Here is a 24254-nt window from a genome sequence, read left to right on the forward strand (position 1 = left end):
TAGGCCGCCATAAGTCAGAAACGACTTGAAGGCACTTAACAACAACAAAATCCAGCGCATGCATTCAAAAGGATTTTCTGCTTAAATGTTAATTTTGTGTGTTCCTCCTCCTTAATCACTTTTGCCCTCTTTTTCTCTGACCATACCCTTTTGGCTACCCTTCTTGCATGCACCCCAGTTTTCCTTCTGGGAAACATTGCCCGCTTTGCCAAGGCTGATTTTAAGAAACTGTTCCGAAATGTGCACAAACGGCTCAGTGCAATGGCCATAAAACACCGCGGTCCCTGCTTTTATGGATTTAGCTGGGCATATATACAAATTTAAAACACATATTCAATGTGCCGTTCTTTCACATATTTTCTGCTAGTGACACAGACCCCCTCCACACTTTGTCATATGCATTTACTTAGCAAAGCCATACGCTGCTGCTATCCAGCATGCATGTGTCTTAATTCTCAATCTATGCTATGTTACCTTGTTCTCCCCAAAGCTATTTAAAAGCAGCACTTTGCCTTAATGGTGCCCATGAAATTACAAAGATTAGCTCTTCTATTATTCTAGTGCTCTGGCCAATCACATTTCCCACTCCCCATCTGTAATAAGTCACTGCTGTCATATTGTTCCGGCATCTGAGGCCGTAGGGCGGCATTGTATCTCTCAGCCATTCATGGATCCTAATGCTGTTGACTAAAGACTGTATTTAAAGGCAATATAAACAGTTTGATCCCTCCAATACGTTCGGATCTATAATTTCCATACATACTTTCTCAACTTTTATTTTAAAACAATTAACCAAAGAGCTCTTTTCCCCCCCAGCGATATTTACAGCAAGGCTGACAGTAACAGCAATTAAACCCCATCTGTTTGCAGGGCACGAATAATAACAGTTGACACTCAACTTCTAATACAATTCATGGAAAACCTGTTAAACACAGAAACTTGTTGCAGCAAGAATGTGCCCCCGGGGCTGGTCTGTGCCACCTTCACACATGGAGCTCAGGCATCAGCACAAAAACTGAGATTTGTTGCTTTACTCTGGAGAATTTCCCCTCCTCTCCCCACTCCAGGAACTCGACAGCACCATTAAAAAGCACCATTTTAGGCAGCAAGGAAAGTTCTTCGGATGCCAGCGAGAAACTTTCAAATCCGCTAGCAAGATCTTGTCTCAGTGACAGATTTTTTTTAGGCCAGTGTCAACTGGTCGGTACTTTGCAAATAGGAGATCTCAAAGGGGATCATAGAATCACTGAGTTGGAAGAGACCCGAAGGGGCATCCATTCCGACCCCCTGCAATGCCATATAATCAAAGCTGAGTTGGCATTGTTACCAACTTTGCTTTTTGAAAGGCCTTGGTCATTCCGAGTGGACTTTTTAAAAGCTTTATTGACGATTAGAAAAGAAAGCTGGGACAAAACTAACAAACTTCAACTGATAAACAAACTAACTACAGTGGGCCCTTGGTATCCGTTGGGGACGTGAAGACCAAACTCCATGGATGCTCAAATCCCATTAAATATAATGGCATAGTAAAATGGTGTCTCTTATATAAAAGGCAAAATCAAGGCTTGCCTATGGGAATTTGTATATTTTTAAAGTATTTTCAAGCCGTGGATGTTTGAATTCGTGGATAAAAAAATCCATCAATAAAGAGGGCTGACTGTAACTTCAATAGGGAGAAATATAAGCTAATGCGCTTAGGCAGAAAAAATGAAATGCATTAGGATGGGGGATACCTGGCTTAACAAGACTACATGTGAAAGGGAGCTATGAGTCCTAGTAGACCACAAGTTGAACATGAGTCAACAGTGTGATGCGGCAGCTAAAATGGCCAATGTGATGCTAAAAAGGGAACATTTAAGGTATATCTAGGTTGCCATGGTGGTATGGAGGCAAATAGCACTCTGTTGTTGTTGTTGTATGCCTTCAAGTCTTTTCCAATTTATGGCGACCCTAAGGCGAATGTATCATGGAGTTTCTTCAGCATGGTCCTTCAGAGGGAGTTTGCCATTGCCATCCTCTGAGGCTGAGAACAGGTGACTTGCTCATGGTCACTTAGTGGGTTTCCATGGCTGAGTGGGGATTCGAACCCTGGACTCCAGAGTCATAGTCCAATGCTCAAACCACTACGCCACTCTGTCTCTCTAGAGCTCCCAAATAGCACCTAGAAGAGCCTAATCCTTTTTAATTCAGCTAAACCTCCCTCCGTATCATTGTCTGATTCTGACTAGTGCAGACTTCATGGCTTTGACATGCGTACAACAACTTAAAACAAAGCTCGACTAAAAGCTCATTATGCAAAAGTTTAAAAACAAGGAAGCCAACATTTCTATTAAAAATCACATAGTCAAAAACCATTTGAAGCACATTCAAAACATAATGTTAAAAGATAAAAGCACAGCGCACCCCACCGCACTGAAAACATCCTTCTGCCACATGATTTGAGATCCAAAGTCCTGCCTAAACAGAAAGATGTTTTCCTACCATTGGAGAGAGAAAAGAGAGGGAGGCCAACCAAATATCTTGTGGGAAGGAGCCTGGGAGCAGAGGGGTATCTTTTATCATCTATCCCAGCTATATGCTTTTATGCAAAGTGATGGCTATCTCCTTGGGATTTACTTAATTAATAAAGGTTTCAGAAAAATTTATGCAAGCGTTATGACACAAACCATGGTAACATGTTATATAAGGGTCTCAGTCATCAGTTACGACACCACGTCCCTCTCCTTTCAAACACTGGGTTTAATAACCAGAGAGTCACTGATAAAAGGCCATAGCGAGATGGAACAATACATATATAGCCACTATGACATCTGTAATATTCCTACAAAGAAGCAACTTGTCTCACTGACACCGCAGGGAGCTGCAATGAAATAGGGCCTGCAAATTAAAAGCCAAACTATGAGAAAGATGAATTCGGAGGCTATTAAAGTAAACATGTATGCCTAGGATAATAACATGTATGTGTATGTATATGTGTGTGTATGCCTTCAAGTTGCCTGTCAACGTATGGCAACCCTATGATTTTCATAGAGTCTTCTTAAGCAAGGAATATTCCAGAGGTGATTTGGCCAGTTCCTTCGTTTGAAACGTAGCATAAAGCAATGGAACCCATTGGCGGTCTCCCGTCCAAGTACTAACCAGGGCTTACCCAACCTAGCTTTCAAGATCAGACAGGATCTGGTGGTGCCTTTTGCATATTTAGGCCCTATGATAACAACATGCTACATCCCATATCAATGACATGGTACAACTCAAGGGCAAAAATGGGGACCTGGTCAAAGCCCATGAAGGAATATGAAAATACATTGTTTCTAATATTATACACATGAGTTTGTGACCATGGATATGTGCTTGCAAATGTTTATGCATATACACAAGGACAGGGACTATCATGTTTGGTCACCAGTTCTTGAGATCGGTGTGATTGTAGTCGACCCATTGCCAGTTACTTTCTTGCTCTCCCCTAATCTGAATGTCTGGATTATTCTTAGGACCATTGTTATTTTTAATCTTACCTTCTTACTACATTTAAACTGGACAATCAACCACATAAACGCAGGAGTAACAGTGCCACTATGGAATTACGAACAGTAATTTGGAGAACGTTTTTCCTACTTCTTCCATTAACCTATCCCTCCTTGCTTTATTTCATCAGACCTTGGTTTCCCAATTTGTTTGTGTGTACCTATCTATTAGCTATTTTTTTCCACACAAAGATAGATCTGCCAATTCTCCCTTTATTTGAAAAGCAGCCAATACTCTCATTTTTTAAATAAAGTTTCTTTTAGTGGTATGGATATGGCTTCATGGTATTTTCATATGAGCTTACATTCTGGCTTTAGTCTGCTTCTACTGTGAAAGTAAAATGTATATTTGGCTGCCTCCGTTTAATTTCTTTTCTCTATCCTTAAGAGTATTTACATACAAGGAGCACAGAAGGGATTCAAAGGTCCGTATTCTGCATACATTTATGCATACGGACTCAGAAATAAGTCCCATTGTTGTCAATGGTGCTTTGTGGCGGTTGTTGCTGTGTGCCTTCAAGTCATGTTGGAAGGCAACCAGATCACAAGGTTTTCAGGGACCGAGAGTGTCACCCAATAAGTTTCCATGGCCAAGTAGGGATTAGAGTCATAGTCTAACGATCAAACCATTACACCAAAGCATTGCACAAAATTGCAATCTTAAGACCTGAACATGAATGAAATGTCCCTCAAGACTGATGGGCTGAATGACGAGGCATTGAAGATCCAAACTTATTCCTGCATAAAGGACCCGATCATCGAAATAACCTTGCTTTTATTACTGGGGTTCTACTTTTGCCTTTCGGCTGTGCTGGTGTAAAGGGTCTGGAAACCAGACAAGGAAGGCATCTTGCTCAAAGATTCTTCTTGTAAGTAAAAGGATTACAACTACCAGAATTGCCATTCCATGCCTGTACTTTTTCCAACTGGAGTATAGCCATTGAATTATTGGTCTTTAGGGAAGTGTATAGGCTATGCAACTATTTCTAAGGATATGGAGCTCCACCAGTCCATTGTTGGAAAGCAAGTCTACAAATGGTGAAAGTTCAAGATAACAGCGTCTCTATCCAGGAACATTTGCCCCACCAAAATCTACCCAACAACTATAGAGCTAAGTTAAATTGAAAATCCCAGCTAAAGTCGACCCTCTAAATCAATTGGACCTCGGTGAGTAAATAGTTATGTAAGTCTCACTGATTCAAGGGAATCCTATGTGAATTTACCATTAGATTTGAAACTGTTTTCTTTCATTAGATGCAAGAGTACTATTGTATCATATTACGATACCACTGCTCTATGATGGACAGCTTAAGCATTTCATTATATGCATTCTTATTAGAAGTGCATTTTGAAGCTCTGAATTCTAGTAGCGCACAACACAAAGTTTAATTGGCATTCACACAGAGTTCAAAACACAAAACACAAATATTCCAGGGGGGGAAAACGGAGGGGATATGGGAAAATATGCATATTGCCACAAGAGAAAATCATACAGTATTGCCATGACAAAGAAAATAAAAGATGATCTTCAAAACCTGACTGAAACCCTAGATGCCCTTTGTCTCTGGGTGGAAAAAGAGCAAGAACAAGAGCATTAACAGGTTTTAGTTTGTTGAATCCTGAAAAAACGACAGTGGTAAACATGTGCCCTTGTTTTTCAAGACCTCCATTTCAGCCATGCAAGGTGGGGGAAAAACCTGTATGAATGTCTTGTGAAAGTGCTCTGTTAAACAGCCATGGTTTAAAGGTAGGTGGTACTGTCCCATTGCTGGAGCTAAGTAGGCTTGAGGGCTGGGACCAGAGCACTGAAAAGTTCCTTTTTTGCACTACAGCCGAATACCAATGGCCATGCTAGCTTCTGTGAGTTGGAGTCCATATAATCCCAAAATATCAACCCTCTTCCAAGATCTGGAGTCAGATTTCACGTTGTCACAGACCAGAATGCCAAATGTATGTAGATCTTGCAGGTTCCTTAGACCAAAAAGGGATCGGGGTGCAGGTAGAAGGGGACCAGTTGCACGAAAGCCAAATTCCAAGGTTCACGTTTTATGACATGTAGATGTTTACTTGGCTATGGCTAACAAAAAAGGTGATTCCTCCCTAAAAGAAAGAAAATTAAGATTAAAATTAAAATTCAAGTCACAGTGGTCCTCAACGTTGCCCCCCCCTCCGGCCTCCCAACCAATCAGGGAGGCTGCCGGCTGGAAGAAGGGGCTAGGCTTCTGGCCGCAAGGGGTTCGTGGCATTAGGAAGAAGGCTCCCTTGCCACTGGAAGATGCTTTGTATTAGTGGCCTCCATTTCCAGGGCCTAGCTGCCTTGTCTCGAGTTGTCCCCCCATGGCTACTCTAGGCCCATCTCACCTCCGGACACCTTGGTCTCCTGTCAGCCCGGGAGGTTTCATTCTCCTCCTTGTCTTCCATGTTCTTGCCACCGCACCTTCCTCTTCTTTGCCCAGCTCCTTCCTCTGGGGCAGAGTCATTTTCTGGAGATGGCATTTTCGGTGGGACTCTCCGGTACAAAGAATGGTCTAGCCAAAGTTGGGAATGTATACTGGCATCCATTTCTTGGCGGAAGATGTTAGTAATTGTCGGATTCCGTATCGGTGGGAGAAGCGACACGGGCAGGCAGTCGTCCATTTTGAACAACACTATCGACTCCCAACTGTCAGAAGTTGGCCAGTTCTAGAACTTACGTGGACGGATGTCATCATAATCCATCCTCTGGCATTCAAATAGCTAGGCCCACACTTAAAGGCGTAAAGATAGGGTGCATAAAATAGGCATGCATGGTGATGTATCCGATTTGTGTACGTTGACAGGTGCAAGTGTGCATTTAGAAATGTTTGTGGCCATTTAAATAGAACAAAAAGAGGACCTCATGCCCTCCAGCGTTTCATGGATGGACTCTGAGATATATGTAGCCAAGCGACCTCAGTGTGTGGTTAAGATGCTAAAACGTTATTAATGAGGAAGAACACATAAACCAGGAGAGGCTGCACCAGTTGAAATATGAATTAGAGAAAGAGATAATTACCTATCTTCACTGTTGGTGGAATTGCAGAAAGGATAAAACATATTTGGAAAGTATTCATGCGGAAATGGAAAAAAATTAAATGTAAAGATCGAACATACCCCAAGATGTACCTCCTGAATATCATTGAAGATCAAATGTTAGAGAAAAAAGAAGGGAAATTATTATCCTATATAATAGTAAAGGCAAGGATGACATATGCAAGAAATTCCCAAAGTGGAAGAATGGAAAATGTATATGTATATGAATGATATGAGATATGGATAAATTAACATGTTGGTTGAAAAACGGCTCATTAAATGATTTTCATAAGGATTGGGACTCATTGAAGTGTTATATTAAAGCGGAAGAAAAGGAACATATGTATATTGCTTTAGTGGAGTTTTAATTAATGTTGGAATTAATAGGGAAGATGTATCTAGTTTGACATGAGGTTTAAGAGGGATAAAGATTATAGATTATATAGATTATAGATTAGAGGTGGTAGGTCCTTAATTTTACGTAGGATAAGAATCAATCTTTTGGAGTATGACTGAAAAAAAGAGAAGAGTATGTACATTAACAGGATTAGAATTTAAGGGAGTATCTCAGTAGTTTTAGGAAGTCGCAGAGTATTGATGCTGTTTGTATGCACTTTTGCTTGTATGTTATTTCTGTGTTGATCATAATGTTCTTTTATCTAATAAAGGAGGGAAAGGGGTGTGGAAACCATGCGACTTAGAATCATTGAATCAATGGGAGCTGGGTACGTTCAGCCTGGAGAAGAGAAGGCTAAGAGGTGATATGATAGCCCTATTTAAGTATTTGAAGGGGTGTCATATTGAGGAGGGAGCAAGCTTATTTTCTGCTGCTCCAGAGAATAGGACACAGAGGAATGAATTCAAGCTGCAGGAGAAGAGATTCCACCTCAACATTAGGAGGAACTTCCTGACAGTAAGGGCTATTTGACAGTGGAACAAACTCCTTTGGATAGTAGTGGAGGTCTTTAAACAGAGGCTGGAAGGCCATCTGTCACAGGGAGGGATGGTATCTTCTTGCATGGCAGAAATTTGGATTGGAAGACCCTAGTAGTTTCATCCATGATTCTATGATTCTAAATAACATCCCAGAATAAGGAGGGAGTAGGGAGGTTAACTGGCGAGTTATAATAATATCCCCTAATGTGTGAAAAGCAAAAACCCTACTCTCATTGAGTGCCCACCTAAGAGCAAGTGCAAGTCATATGTAAAAAATCCCATTCAAAAAGAAGCCTGGAAAGACGACTGATCCCAGACTCTGGCACAGCACTTCAAAAGAAAACCCGTAAATATCCTCACAAATGCCCCTTCCTTCTGTCCCACTCCATCCATGTTCTTTAGAAGAGCACTAGGGTTACCCCAAAACCTGCCCATTACAACGCCTCTAATGACATCCCCATAATTTCTGAAGCATTCCTCTAAATGTTAATAAAGCTCTTGTTTGCTTTAAGGTGCCACCTGTTTCTATGGTGACACTTGCAACCCAGAACCTATTCATCAGCCGCTAAGAAGAATATGCACTAATAAAATCAATGAACAGAAAAATCGACGGCTTGCAAAATTCTCAAGAGAAGAATGAGGAAACCTGAACTTTTCGCAGAAGGGGGCTCTAATTTGTCCCTCCCTTTGCACAATGCCACGCATGTGCAAGGCAAAGATACATCCACAGAGGACTGAGCGACCATGGAAGATGAAAACAGCCATGCTCTTCATGTCGCTCAAGCAGTTTGCTACCCTAACATCCTCCTGGGTTATGCTTTTCACACTGCTATAGTATGGCACCGAAGGAACAGCTGTCTCTGCACCATGTTCATCGCGGAACAGATTGCTTCCTTTACCATCCCTGCTGTTTCACCTTCCGGCACCAAAGCGTCGTAATGAGAACACCTGGAGCGCTAAGAGGAAAGGCCGGCCTGCCTGTGGCCCAGGACAGGCAGAATTCGAACCCCATTCCCCCACTATATATCTTAAAGAAATCTCTTTTTACGAAAACAGTGCTGAAACCAAGCATGATCAGAAGCCAACAGAGATTTATATGGTATTTGCAGCTCTGTAAATGATGAAAGTATACTATCAGGACAGAAAGAAACCTTTACGTGGGAGCCAGGTCTATCACTAATAATGGAAGAAAGCAAGCTTGGGAGTGAGAAAGTGTGCCCTAAAGTTATCCAGACTATGTTCTAAGTCAGTGGTTCTCAACCTTCCTAATGCCGCGACCCCTTAATATAGTTCCTCATTTTGTGGTGACCCCCAGCCATAAAATTATTTTCATTGCTATATGCAAATATGTGTTTTCGGATGGTCTTAGGCGACCCCTGTGAAAGGGTCTTCTGACCCCCAAATGGGTCCCGACCCACAGGTTGAGAACCACTGTTCTAAGTGCTCAATTCTTGATGCACTACAGTCAGTCCTGCATATCCATACATTCTTTAGCCATGGATTCAAACATCCATGGCTGGATGTTAAAAAGTATAAATTCCAAATTGCAAACCTCCTATGCCATTATATTTAATGGGACTTGGGCATCCATGGATTTTGGCATTCACAGGAGGCCCTGGGACCAAACTCCAGTGGATAACAAGGGTCCTCTGTATACAGGTCTTAAATGGGTTAGATGAGTGCCGTACATACTCTTGCATAAGTCAAACTCATATATAAGTTGAGGGCAGAGTTTGAGGGCCAAAATTTTGGTATACCAAAATTAAATTTGGGAATAGCAAGGCTCGGGAATGCATGAATGTGCCTTGTTTCTAACTTGACGATTCAGTTTAATAATTTCACTTACCCCTTTATTCTTCCTACTGAATTTTACAAGAGAACATTGTTTACTGGAACTCGGTGTAAACTAGTTGAACTCTTTTTCCGAGTTACCTGAGACTCCTCAGAAGAGGCAGGACGAGGTGATAAATTTATTTCTAATTTGCTCTATTATCTTTTGAATATTTTAATGACTCATTGAAAGGAATTTAAAAAAAAGCTATTTCAAATGAACAATTATGCTGCAGAAGAGTAAAGGCTGATTATATTTAAACATTGCTTGCATGGATAAGGGGACATATCGACCTCCTGCCTTTAAGAGCTAATTTGGCTCTTATCTCTAAATAATTTTGCACGGCAAATTACCATGAAAACCTAAAGGGCTTTAAAAAGAGTCATCAAAAGATATTATTCCACTTTTTTTTTACATATACATTATTTTGCATTGGAGTGAAAGCACCTTCTTCCTGACAATTCAAGAAGCAGTGTTTGTCAATGGTGATAAGCAGCGAATGGTGAGCGACGATGCAAGTTGGTAGGAAAAAGTTGTGTTTGGAAAACTACAAGAAGCTTGAATTCAGCATGAAGGAGTAACAACTAAGTAATGGGCTGCAGGAAATGGATGGTTGGCTTTAGCTTCATAATGCAGATTTTAAATAAAGATATACAGTGTGCCCAATGATGGCGAACCTATAGCACGCATGCCAGAGGTGGCACTCAGAGCCCTCTCTGTGGGCACATGTGCTGTCGCCCCAGCATAGAGTTTGCCAGAGTTTGATACTAGAAAGCCAGAGGAACATGGCACTATGCAATAAATAAGTGGGTTTGGGGTTGCAGTTTGGGCACTCGGTCTCTAAAAGGTTCACTATCACTGCTAGGCTTTGGTTCCAGGACCCACTGTGGATACCAAAATCCATGGATTCCCAAGCCCCATTAAATATAATGGCACAGTAAAATGGTGTCCCATATATAACATGACAAATCAAGGTTTGCTTTTTGGAATTGATATATTTTTAATATATGTTCAAGCCGTGGATGCTTGAATCCATGGATAAAACGTCTGCGAATATGGAGGGCTGGCTGTATCAGGAGAAAGTCAGAATGTTTTTGGCCAGAGCATTGCTTGGAACAAATCGATCGATTAAAATTAGGTAAAATCACTAGAAAAAAAGGTAGTGAATCAACACTGTTGTTGATTCACTATCTTTTTTTTCTAATGATTTTACCTAATTTTCTGGTTTCTCCAGTTAATGGTGAAGTGTAAAATAGGCTTTCATGAATTAGGTCTATAGAATTCATCAGAATAGGTGCCTCTCCCTTTATCGCATTCAGCAAAACAGGAACGCTTGCTAATGACAGCAATGAATGAACCAATTTCAGCAACCAGTGATCATGCTCGCGATTTAATTTTCAAATTTTGAACATTTAACACTGTCAAATTAATTTTCAAACCTAATAGGGAGCATCTTGTATAAAGAATTCAAGGGCGATATCTTTCATTGGACATCCAAAAGGACCTTGGATGTCCCAAGCATGCACACATTTACACACAGAAAGGGCTCATAGTGACTATCAAAATTACCACAAACTATTCCCTATAACGGCTTGTCTATAGCAAGAGTCTATAGCAATGAGATCTCCCAATGGACACAACAGTTCTTATTATTGTGTCCCTTCAAGTCGTTTCCAGCTTAGAGACTCACACATATAATTCTGCACCTGTGCGGCTCTATGTTTGGAAACGTCTAGAACTAGTTAGGGTTCAGTCACAGATGAACAGGCCCAATTTAATCCCATTAGATTTTTATTGAGTCATATCATTGTGTGCCCCACATCTTAATCCTTCTGCTTTCCTAACAGTTTTATTAAGATACAAGTGTGAGTTTCTCTCTCTTGCCTGCATATATAGGTTGAGTCTCTCTTATCTGAAATGCTTGGGACCAGAAGACTATTGGAGTTCAGATATGTTTGGATTTTGAACGCTTGCATTAACATATATGTACATAACGAAACATCTTAGAGATGGAACCCAAGTCTAAACACATATATTTCATATACATCTCGTACATGCATCCAGGGTTTTTTTTTCAATCTTTTAAATAATTTTGTGCATGAAACAAAGTCTGTGTACACTGAACCATCAGAAAGCAAACATGTCACTATCTCAGCCATCCATGAAGAACGTTTCGGGTTTTGGAGTATTTGGGAATTTGGATAAGAGAGGCCTCATACAGACTGCCAAAATAAAGCTGCTTTGGGTCCCTTTGGAGGTATGCTGTTTAAATGTTGCATGCGTCCTAAGAGTCCGGAAGCTGTGCCAAAGCCACAATCTAGTCCTAAGGACTGGAGCGCAGCTTTGGCGCAGCTTCCGGACTCTTAGGACCAACTTTAAACAGCATACCTCCAAGTGACCGAAGCAGCTTATTTTGGCAGTCTGTATGGGGCCAGAGACATCTATTTTGAGTTTACTGCTCAGCCTTTGAGCCATTCTGAAAAAACAAGGCAAGCAAATTTCTCAAGCTTAGCCTGTAGGTATGAAGGAAAAACAGAAGTGCAACAATGCTATATGCAACTACACCACACAAACTTTTCAGAGAAGAACCGCATTGAATTTCAAATTTCTTTACTTTCTGCTGAAAAGTTATTTTTAATTACAATAATTAGCCACAGTTAATACACTGGAAGGATCTGCATACTGAAGGAAGAATGTTAGCTCCAGCTTTTTATGATTAATAAATTAATAAATATTAACATTAACGAGAGACTTTCAAGACCTCAATTGTTAAGGAATGTGTAAAGATTCCCGTGAAAGGATTTGTATAAGGAGCAAAATTGGTACACAAGCTGCTACAGTTATTCCGAATGCTTTATTTCTTCACCCAATTATCAACACCGTGGCAAGTATTAATATCTAATTCTAATTTGCTCAATATTCCCATTAACAATAAAAAAGTCTAATTAAAGTATCTGTACAAAAAGCCCTTGGCAGTAATTTCAGAGAATAATAGGGAACGACTCGGTAGTGCTTTTTTAAATGCAGGTTGCAAATTAATTGATATCTTAATTAGACTTTAGTACCAAGATTATTAGATTGAATCGGCGCTGAAAACACCTGAAACAATAAACGTGTTGGAAAATAAAAGAAGGCATAAAAAAGGAATAACCTGCTTTTCTAAAGGGTTTTGTCTGAATCTAGCAACTTCCAAATCACAAATTTCATGATATTTAAAGTTCATGCTACTAAAGTCTGGCTGACAAGTACTAACTGAAGTTACTAAACATATGAGGACCAGGGTCAAAAGGCAGTGAACAACAGGCAATAAAATTTCAAATCTATTAGGAACCACAAGGTAATTTCCATTGGGACCCAGGCTAACTCTGCCTGCATTGACGTCCTTCAATGGAGACCATCTTAAATGACAACGGAAGTAACATCGGAGACAAAACGTAGGCCTGCGACTCTAATGCCATCACTTTCCCTCTCCTGTATGATCCTCCTGTATGAAGAATTAACATTCTTCTCCTGTATGATTCTTTGCCCGATGAAGAAGCCATAAAGTTTTGAAAGCTTGCAAGATGAATTTTATGCTCTTTAGTTGACCCAAAAAAGGCTGTTTTGTGGATTTTGGATTCTGTTGTATTTTGCTGCACGGCTGTCAATAAATTACTACTGTGTCCTCCCAGGTCTGTGGGCAAAGCCAACATCCCCATGAAGTATCCCCTGCCTCAGTCAATAGATCAGGGTCAGGGTGAAATAAGTCAAAACATGAACAAATGGCTCGTTCAGCTCCCCAAAATCAATCAATCAATCAATCAATCAGTTCTGCTGCCACTCTGCTTCCCACTCTTCAGCCCCAATGACTCGTTTTGAGTTTCCCTTATCCAAAATGCTTAGGACCAGAATTTTTTTTTGGATTTTAGATCATCATCATCATCATCATCATCATTATTATTATTATTTGGATTTTGGAATATCTGTATTTGCATATATGTATGTAATGTCATAGATAATGCTGAGACTGTCATACTTTGGTCACATCATCAGAAGGCACAACTCATGAGAAATGTCAATAATGCTAGGAAAGGTAGAAGGTAGTAGAAAGAGAGGAAGACTGCACCTTCAGATGTATGGACTGTATTAGGGAGGTCACAGGTATGAATTTACAGGATGTAAGCAAAGCCATGGAGTATAGGGAGTCTTGGGGATGTCTCATTCATAGGGTCACCATGAGTTGGGATTAACAACAACCACAAACACAATGAACCATCTTGGAGATGGTTTAAACCCAAATCTAAACACGAAATTCATTTACGTTTCATATACACCTTACACTTTGCATGCACCTTCTACACACAGCCTTTGCAATGTTATACAATATTTTGTGCATGAAATAAAGTTTGTACAAACTAGACTAGCAGAAAACATCACTACCTCAGCCACCCATGAAAAAGGTTTTGGATTTCAGAATTCCTGGGAAGTGAAACTCAACCTGTAGCAAAGCATTGGAGGTAGGGTGAGTCTGGAGATTACTTATGCCATGGCTGCACACAGGGACCTCCATGATCATCGTACCCACAAAGCCTTGATCCTTTCAAAGTGAGTACATTGGTCCGAAGGTGGTGAAGTGATAGCAAAGGAAGAAGGGAACAGGGGAACGGAGACAGGAGCAATGGGACTGGAAGCAGCAGGAATGGAGGACAGAGAGCTATGAGGTCAGAAACAGCAGGAAGGTGGAGAGGCAAGAGATGCAATAAATGGTGGCAGCAGAGGGGAAATGACAGGGCATTTGATGGTACATGTCCTCCTAATTCAGACAGTAGGACACTTTCCATTGCCCTTGCTTTTGAAACAAGGAAGCCGCACAGTTCCTGAGCTAGTTTGCAAGGACCATGTTCAAAGAAGCCAAGCTCTCCCTCAATCAAATGACAAACAAAGATATCATGCAACATCTCCATAAGCACTATTACATCCTAGAGACAAATATAATGGCAAAAATATAATGACACTCGATACTCACTTTGATGTCGACCAGAGTCCAGTGTCTCCAGAAACGGAACTTTGGATTCGCTCTGCTAGGAGCGTCTGGATCCACCATGATGAGAATGTATTTCTTCCTCTGTAAAATATATACCGGAAGATGGTCTTGTGAGCAAATTAGCAAGACTAACTAACTGGTGAGCAAGTTAAAAAGGATTTTCCCCCTAACAAAACATTTACAATACACCTAAGAGTTCAACTTTCAGCATTGTCTTTTCCATTTATCTTTTTTGGCAGCTTTACCAATTCATGTCTCCACTGAAGACAAGCCATACTCTCCTACCAAACATAATGCAAAACACTGCAAAAATACTGAAAATGATAACATTTAAGGACCGCATCCCACACTGTGTTTTAACACAGTATTAGTATTATTAATATTGTGTCAGGAAACATATTCATGCAATCTATTTTGGTAATAATTAAATGGCAGTGAATGTGAAAAGAAAATCAATGTGTGGTAGCAGAATCGAATGAGTCACTGAGATTTATTGGGGAGCAAAGGTCCAGTCGCTGTCTCACAGTCCATCCTACCTCACTGGTTTGTTGTGAGGATAAAGCTGAATGTGGGAAGAAAAGTATGTACCCTTTGAAGAAAGGCTGGGATTAAATGTTGCTACAACAACGACTGGTAATGACAACAACAACAACAACAACAACAACAACAATGGAGGACGAGTGTGTCCTGCATTAACCAGGGAGAACAAGTTGCTAGGATATTTAGTTTAAATTAACCCCAGCTATATATCTCTTGCAATACTATCCTATAAGCCATACATAAAAGAGAGCCTCTCTCTTCCAAGATCTGAAGGAGGGCCTTCCTTTATTTCCCATCAAGGGAAGGAAGAACATTTGAACATCCATGGCTTGAAAATATTCTCATATATATACATATGTATTCTCCAATAAGCAAACCTTGATTTTGCCATTTTATATAAGGGGCACCAATTGACTATGCCATGTTATTTAATGGGACTTGAATATCCACAGAGAATCCTGAAACCAAACCCCTGTAAATTATTTTATCATATCTTAAAATAAGAGCAACCTTACTTACGAAGGGAATAACAAAAGCCAACAATAAAGGATGCAAGCGCTTTACATACTTAATCTCAATACAAGGACACTGGTGGAAATAGTCCACTCAATTAAAATACTCCTAATTCTATCCCATTTCTATTCAAATAGAATGTGATTCTCTCCGCATGTGATTCAGAGGAACTCAGGCTGTGTGTGTGTGTCTTTGTGTGTGTGTGCAAACTCCTGAAGCTCCCCAGAAAAAGGAATTGCTGTTTTCACCGAAGTATACACATTACGCACATGTAGCTATCCATCCGCTTCACAAGGATTCACACGTCTGTGTATTTTCGGCTGAGGGAGGGCAAATGGATACAAATTTGTGCAGGAAAGTGGAGACAATTCAGTGTAGATGCAAATGTGTGAAAATCTGCAGCAATTTGTATAATACACTTATGTGTAGAATAGCCCTCGGAGAGGGTAGTCTTTCTTATCCACCATGGGTTGAGTTTTGCTTCTCTTAGTATTACTCCTGATGTACCTGACTCCAAACTAAGAGGGCAATCTTAACTTCTCAAGATGGCTGAAAGCTAATGCTAGCCAGCATCTGAAGCTGTTTTGAATCCAAACCCTGCCCAGCCTAGGGATGATAGAGATTAAGTAAAACAACCCTGGTAATAGTTTGATGGAGTAGTGGTTAAATGCCACAAGTTTGTGAGTTTGATCCCAGGCAGGGCACCATGCTCTACTCAGCCTTGCATCCTTCCATAGGTTGGTAAAATGAGTACCCAACTTGTTGGGGCAATTACATGTTGTAAACTTCATAGGGAGTGCTTAGTTCATGGATAAGCAGTATAGAAATCTACTTGCTATTGCTAGTACTATATTGCCCTTTCAAATGCCAAGAGGAATTGTCTCTGATCCTTGCTTGTTGTCTAATAAAGATAGCAAACCTGGTAAGAATCTGAAGCTAGATCCTCAGAGATAGTGGCACTAGAGATTGTACTGTGATCAGAGGAGAAAGGAACTGCTGGTTGCCATTTTTGTACCCTCGTTCCTTGCCCATAGATTCTCGTTCCTTGCCCATAGTTTCCCCTTCCATGTTTTTGCTGAGTTTCTATCCTGCCAACCATGCTGAAAAGTGTAACGCTAGACCTTAAATACATACATACATACATACATACATATACATACATACATACATACATATTTGAATTGACCACAAGGTCCATTTATTCTGTTGGGAGGGGCAAACTTGCAACCAACAATGTGAAGGAATTTGATTTCTAACTTTAGGTAGGTTCTTGGTTTTGCTATGGTTGCGAATCTCTAGCTTCTGCGTTGGTGCCCAGCTGGTGGGAACAGAACGTGTAGTCATGGGACTGTCATCGTGTGCTGTCCAGGTTAACATGTCGCATTTCTATTACTATTAACAGACTTTCTGCTCCTCACTCCATCTGTTCTTCTAAATAATTGCAGTTGTACAGACCATGTCTTCACTGCAGGCAGGCTCTAGGGAGAGGATAGTGCTTTTATGTACAAAAAAAAAGTGTTAAAAAATAACAGCAAACACAAGAATAGAGCGCAAGTGAAATTAACAGCAGGCTTGGATTTCAGTACAGATTGTAGTCTGCAAAGGCAGCGTTACACATGGATTCGGGGTGGTCAGATGAGATTGTTAAGCGGAGAAAGAAGGAGAAGGCAACCTCCAGACAATGTAGGTCTTGCCCCGTCTTTGTTTGTGCATCAAAGTTGTCATTAGTCAGCTGTGAGATTTAATACTCAAAGCCTGCATGGGATTTAAATGCAAAGGGACAAATAATTCCCAGCCCATAGATTAAACTGAATAGGGTTAATTCTGCTATCAGTGTCTACTCATGGCAGGCTATACCACTGACCTAGGGCCAAATCAGTGGATAGCAGCAACTTACAGAGAACAAAACCCTGTCAATCTGTAATTTACCAGCCAAGAAGGACATATATAAGGCAAGACGTGGCCCTCATTCCAACAGTAATAAAATCCTGTCCAGGGACTAGAGGTAAAAACCACCAGACTGAGCTTTAACATCCATCTGTACATACCAATGAAGTTGCATCTGAGGTTTGAACTACAAGAAGATTGCAATGGCTGTAAACTGGTTGTTAACCACCCCCAAATAATTTTATGAAGGGTGATACATATTTTCTAAAATCATAAACAAATGCATGCATGCACACACTGATGTTGTGATGTTGTCCATGGATGCTGGGCTTAGTGTTGTTGTCTGGGGAGTAAGTAGCAACTTTGCCTCTGAATAGATATTTAACTGGTGTAGCTGTTTCTCACTGGATGATGGGCCAGTGATGGGAAAAGTAAAGCCCTTGTACTGGATTGTATTACAAGGGGATCTTGTAGCACCTTTGAGACTGAAAGAAAGCGTAGACTTGAACCTACTTCTTCAGATGCATCTGTTTCAAATGGAAGTAGATACTGTTCTAAAGAATCTCAACTGAACAATCAGTGCTTTAACATACAGTTACAAAACAGAAGTAATCCATCTAACTGAGGCTACATTTGCGCTGCAGAAGTAATACAGCTTGACACCACTTTACCTGCCATGGTTCAATGCTATGGACTTTTGAGATGTGCAGTTTTCTGATACGTTTAGCCTTCTCTCTCAGAGAGTTCTGGTGCCAACTGCAAACTGCAAACACCAAGCCATGGCAGTTAAAGCAGCGCCAAACTACATTATTTCTGCAGTGCAGATGTAGCCTGAGTCTCCTGGCTAATAGAAAAGCCTTAGATGCACCACATATGAAACATGGGAAATTAGGTGCAGCCCAATTTGGAACTGAGTTTCCATTAGGATGGCAAGGACAGTCTTTGATTTCCATATACATATTTCCTCCATGCTCTTATCATTTGAAGAACTAGGCACTGTCCAGCCTGTATCTTCTGCATGCCTTCATTTTCCCAACTGAAAAGTAAGACTTTGTTATTGTTGTGTGCCTGCAACTAGTTTCCAACTTATGGAGACAATAAGGCGGCGGACCTAACATGGGGTTTACTTGGAAAGTTTCTTCCAAGCTGGTTTGCCAGGGCCATCCTCTGAGGCTGAGAGAGTGTGATTTGCCCAAGACTTTCCATGCTAGAGCCAGGATAGCCACTTCGCTATGCTTCAGTGTAAAATCCATACGATTAATTAGTTAATGTCTGCTGAGTGCTTTGATGATGGAAGTGTTAAGCATCACGTTTGAACTACTTATTGCTTCTGGATGGGAGAAGTGGCGTATATAATTTGAGTTATTGTTGTTAAAGGCACGAGCCGCTCAGATTACCCACAGGTTTGGAAAGTTGCTTTGCGCAGGCAGGGGCTTTATTTATTTCATTTTATGTGTTTTTGGAGAACCGCAGCCAGAGCGGTTAAGGCAGGGCAGAGGGAAAGGGATTAGCGTGCGGAGACAGGCAGCTTGAATAGATCCAGCGGAGATGGGGCACTGCAGAAATTAAAGACTTTATCCAAATGAAAGCAAATAGGGTGTTAAGTGACACACATGTAGAGCTCATGGTTTCCTAGGTAACAATTGCACCAGGGAACAGCCATACATGCGCTACCTAAGTAGCATAGCACATATCTGCAGCAACTGAACAATGCCAAGGAATGTGTGAGGTTTGAATCTGATTCTGCATTGGGTCCCAGAGAATCGTGGCCTGGCCAAAGGTATGGCCACTCTTGTAGGAATGGGGAAAACTGGAGCTATTTGAAATGGGGGGGGGGGAATAAAGCATTATATCCATATATCAGAAAATGCATCCCAGGAAAATGTTGTCTAATACAGTATTGAAGTCATAGCATAAGTCACAAAACTTGTAAAAACATAACAGAAGAAGTGGTTATGCTTATTTCCGCACTGCAGTGATAATCCAGTTTGACACCGCTTTAACTGCCATGGCTGAAGCCTATGGAATCTTGGGAATTGTAATTCATGGCAGCACCAGGGCTCTCAGACAGAGAAGACTAAATGTCTCCCCAAACTACAATTCCCTAGCATGAATCCCATAGCGCTGAGCCATGGCAGTTGATGTGGTGTCAAACTGGATTATTGCTGCAGTGAAGATGAAGCCCACATGAAAGTTACAGAAAAGCTGAGAATGAAGCTCAGCAGTAATGGCTGCTAACAATGGGTGACATCCCCAAAATGCTAGCTGTGATTCTCTTAGATACAAAAACATGGCTAAAGTTTCAGCAAAGAGTCCATGGCAAGAGGACTTTTTGCTGGCTACTCTGGTATACATACCAGAGCAACCAAGTTATTATACATCCTTGCTTACTTTTTCTCAGATGACCATGTATTAAAATAGCCAAATGTTTTATACCATTACAGTTTAATCCAGCATCACGGCTGCTAGGCTCCTGATGTGTTAGAAATAAATTCCTAGGTAGAGCCTCTTGCGCACAGTTGGAAAATCTTTCATTTCACTGTGTGCCTTCAAGTCATTTCTGACTTACAGTGACTATAAGAGCGAACCTAATTTTCTTAGCAAGAGTTGTTTAGGTTTGAGGAGGTTTGCCTTTGCCATCCCCTGAGGCTGAGAGAGTGTGACTTACCCATTGGTTTTCATAACTGAGCTGAGAATTGAACCCAGGTGTCCAAAGTCATAGTCCAACACTCAAACTATTATGCCACACTGTGACTTAGTAATAAAATGGGTGCCACCTGACAGTAAGGGCTTCATATCTATGGATGCATCACGTCACACGCAAATGTTAATGTTATTAAAGACAAACAATAATGTGACATCTTTACTTTTAAAAGAGCTTCAAATGCTAGTTTTAAAAATCAATCCATTTATAATGAGTAAGAAATAGAGAAATGTGTTGTTTGTAATGCTGGGGGGATTGGGATTTAATTTCCTATGTTAATGTCAATTAATCTGTTCATTAAAAGGGACATTTTCAGAGACCGGCACATAATCGGATAGTCACTACTTCTCCCCTGCTTCAGATTTTGTTTATGGCTCCATTAAAAGTGATTATTTTGCAGTTTTTAATGGCTTTCCCCTGGCTGGCACTTTCTATATGCATTGGACTACAATGTGGTGAGATCCATATACAGTAGAACCTACTTCTGACCTTCCCTTTCTTTTTTCCTCGGTGACGTAAGTAAAATAATACATATTGGCTGGGGACTCGAATGCTTTTTCTATCAGGTTCCTTATACATGAAACCCACAGTGATTAACCAAAGTTAGAATATACTGTAGTTGACAAATGTGAGTCACAGGAGTTAAGAGTCCATTTCAGGGCAAAAGTAATTTAACAGGGCAGATGAACGATAGCTATGTAGAACTATCCTTTAGTTTTCGGTCAGAGGATAGTTGGTTTTAAACTCTTGCCTTTTTTTCCCCTTTAAAAAATGTCACCCAGTGTTTTTCTTTACAGAATCTGAGAATTATGAAAATAATTTGTGATGGAGGTGCCATTTTGCATGAAAACATTTTTCCAGAAAATGTCAAATGTCACCAATCTGCATGTCCCTTTGCGTGATAGTAATTGGGTTGGAAAGCTGTGCTCCGTCGGAAGCGCTTCTTCTTGCCTCTTGCCTCATCCTTGTTGGGATTTGAAAATGCACTGAGCTTGCTTTCTTTGTTCAGTTGGCTTCCTTGCCTCTAAACTGCTACATATCTATCCAAGGTCTGGAGGAACACCCAGTGGCATCACTTCAAACATTAGTTTGATGATTAAGACTTTCCCAAGGAACCTTTGACAACATTCTTCAAATATAAAAGGACTTCTGGTTACATGGTAAGAGGGAGAGAATGAATTTCTGAAAAACATAATGTTAGCAACTCTTTCTGGATTTTAAGTTTCACAACACAATCTGGATGAAATCCCAGAAAGATGTGCAACATCATTCTTCTACATCAATATATATTCATGTGAAGGAAGGGAAGACACCAGAATGGGAATAAAGAAAAGAGAAATGTTTCTCAGAAGTTCATTAGAAATTATCTATAGAAAGCCCATGGCCCAAATTCAGTCCCAACTCAGAGTATTTGCATTCAGCTGACTTCATTTACATTAGTGTTAGCTTACCAAGTTCCCATTGATTTAGTGGGCCTGCTCTTAGTTGAGACTAACAATTAGGTTTAAGGGCAATGTGTTTTGAATCTGGACATCTGATTTAGGACTTTACTGCACATGAAAAGAAAGTCGAAATGGATTGGGAGAGTAGCGCTTTCTCCATGCTGCTCCGCACAATGTCACAACACTTCTATTCTCTTTCTGAGGGGAGAAGGTAATGAAAGTGTGCCTTTTGCTGAAAGGGAACATCACTTTGGCAAAAGGCATGCTTTGACGACCATATTCTCATGGGAAGAAAATGGAAGTACTACAATGGCAAAAGCTACTACTCTCCTGATCCATTTTGCCTATCTTTTCTCATATGGTAAAACCATCTCATCAAAAGTCAGTTAAAACAAACTCGCACATCCAGTGGAAGATTCCTGTAACCTGAGTGATACTAGGTTTTAATAAACCATTCCTAGCCCAAATTAATGATAACACATTCAGTCCCAGAGACCGAGACCACCATTTACTCCTCTGCTCAGCGCCAGCCCAAGAAAGTTCTTAGGAAGCCTTGGATGCACAAACAAGTCTGCGAGAAAATGGCAGTCTCTCTGTCTCTCTCTCTCCATCACTTTCCCTCTGATAGTGACATATTTTAAACTGCCGCAGCAATGAGGAACCATTATTTTGCTTCAAAAAAAGAACGTTAAAGATGAGTATTAGCACCATGAACTCCTTCACTATGATGGGAGATGCACAGCGGCTGTAATTGCTGAACCCAGTGCTACCAGACACCTCTAAAAAGCTAAAATGACTTTAAATGCCTAAACATTTTAAAACAAACCTTGGAACAATTCAGCTTCTACCTCTTCGCCTGATCTCTCTCTCTCTCTCTCTCTCTCTCTCTCTTTCTCTCTCTCTCTCTCTCTCCCTTCTTTTACAGTTTCCGAGAGCTGTTTTATGCCTCATTACCTGCACACTGTGAGTGATGTCTGTCGGTCCTGGAGCTGTAAATACCTTAAATCATGCTTCATTAAGAATATCTATGGTGCTATTAAAGAGCTATAATAGACAACGAGTTAACAGATGATTAAATATGAACTCCATTTGTGTCAGTCACCAGCTTGCCGGAAAAGGCTTTAAGTTTTTTTCACTCACACTCATTAGCTGCTGAAATGTGGCTCAGTCAGGTGCTGTCGATGGAGCCGGGAGAGGCAGCACTTCTTCTTCTAGTGCTTGTCGAGTGGCAGAAAGGGTTGCTTTAAGTAAGGACTCACTTTTTTCCTACTATGGCCTGTTACAGACTGCCAAAATAAAGCTGCTTCGGGTCTCTTTGGAGGTGTGCTGTTTAAATGATGCATGCATCCAAAGAATCCGGAAGCTGCACCAAAGCTGCACTCCAGTGCTTAGGAATGGAGTGTGGCTTTGGCACGACCTCCGGACTCTTAGGACCCATGCATCATTTAAATTGCATACCTCCAAAGAGACCCGAAGCAGCTTTATTTTGGCAGTCTGTAACAGTATGTGGAAAGAGGAGCAAAGAGCCCTCTCCTTTTATCATCAGAGCAGAATATCCCAGAGGAATCCACATGCCCCGTTCCAGAACACAACAGGAAAGGAGATAGCAGGACAGTGATCGACTTAGTTTAAGGCTTTCATGGCCGGCATCCATAGCTTTTTGTGGGTTTTCCGGGCTCTGTGGCCATGTTCTAGAAGAGTTTCTTCCTGACGTTTCGCCAACATCTGTGGCTGGCGTCTTCGGAGAAAGATGATGCTTCTGTGGCTTCTCTGGGATCTTTGAAGACACCAGCCACAGATGCGGGCGAAACATTAGGAATAAACTCTTCTAGAACATGGCCACATAGCCTGAAAAACCCACAAAAGCGATAAAAAACTATGCAAGTCTATTCATTTATTTATTTCATTTATATCCTGCCTCGCCCTCGGTATGGGACCCAAGAAAGCTTACAACAAAGTTTAAACAAGATGCAACTAAAAAACTAACGATTAAAAGGTTTGCAAAGAATTAAACTAGCCAAAACAGTAAAACACCTATACTTTAAAGTAATGTGAAATGATTTTAAAAGTTAAAGATGAAAATGCAGTGCGAGCACACATGCACACACACACCTGGGCATCTCTTAAGAGTGTGTTAGTTGTGTATTCTGGCATGGAGATTGGATTACATGGCCCTGGTGGTCCCTTCTGACTATAAAATTCTATGATTTTATATTTTTGTTGTTGTTGTTGTTGTTGTGTGCCTTCAGGTCATTTCTGACTTATGTCAAACCTACAGCGGTCCTATCATTGGGTTTTCTTGGCAAGTTTCTTCAGAGAGTGATTGCCAAAGCCATCCTCTGAGGCTGAAAGAGTGAGACTTGCCCAGGGTCATCCAGTGGGTTTCTCATGGCCAAGCTGGGAATCAAACCCTGATTTCCAGATTCGTAGTCCAATGTTCAAACCACTACGCCTCACTGGTTTTACATCCAAGACATTTTTATCATTTGTAGTCATAGAAATAAATCACTTGAAATGTCCCACCAGAATATCAACAATTTCTATCCCATTATCAATTTTGGAATGGAACAATCACACGAGTCTACTTTCTGGACACTATCACTCAACCCAACATTGGACATGTAAGCACCACTCTGTATCTCAAACTCACTGACTGTTACATGCCTCCAGCATCCCCCTGAACACACTTCCCAAATCTATTGTTTACATCCAAGCCCTCTGATACAAATGCATCTGCTCAGACCTATCAGACACAGATAAAATCATAGCATCTCAAGATCACAGAGTTGGAATAGAAAGGGCC

The 24254-nt window shown here is 40.8% G+C and overlaps 1 protein-coding gene across 4 annotated transcripts in view; it reads right to left on the reverse strand.

The window, feature by feature from the left end:
- PEBP4 (phosphatidylethanolamine binding protein 4) overlaps positions 1-24254 on the reverse strand; it is a 159534-nt gene that overhangs the window by 81575 nt on the left and 53705 nt on the right. For all 4 annotated transcript variants that reach the window (XM_042472683.1, XM_042472686.1, XM_042472684.1 and 1 more), the window contains exon 4: positions 14348-14446. In XM_042472683.1, the coding sequence (XP_042328617.1) occupies positions 14348-14446 (99 nt within the window). The remainder of the gene's footprint in view (positions 1-14347; positions 14447-24254) is intronic.

This window comes from Sceloporus undulatus, chromosome 6, assembly GCF_019175285.1.
Source record: "Sceloporus undulatus isolate JIND9_A2432 ecotype Alabama chromosome 6, SceUnd_v1.1, whole genome shotgun sequence".
In the NCBI taxonomy this organism is placed as follows: Eukaryota; Metazoa; Chordata; class Lepidosauria; order Squamata; family Phrynosomatidae; genus Sceloporus; species Sceloporus undulatus.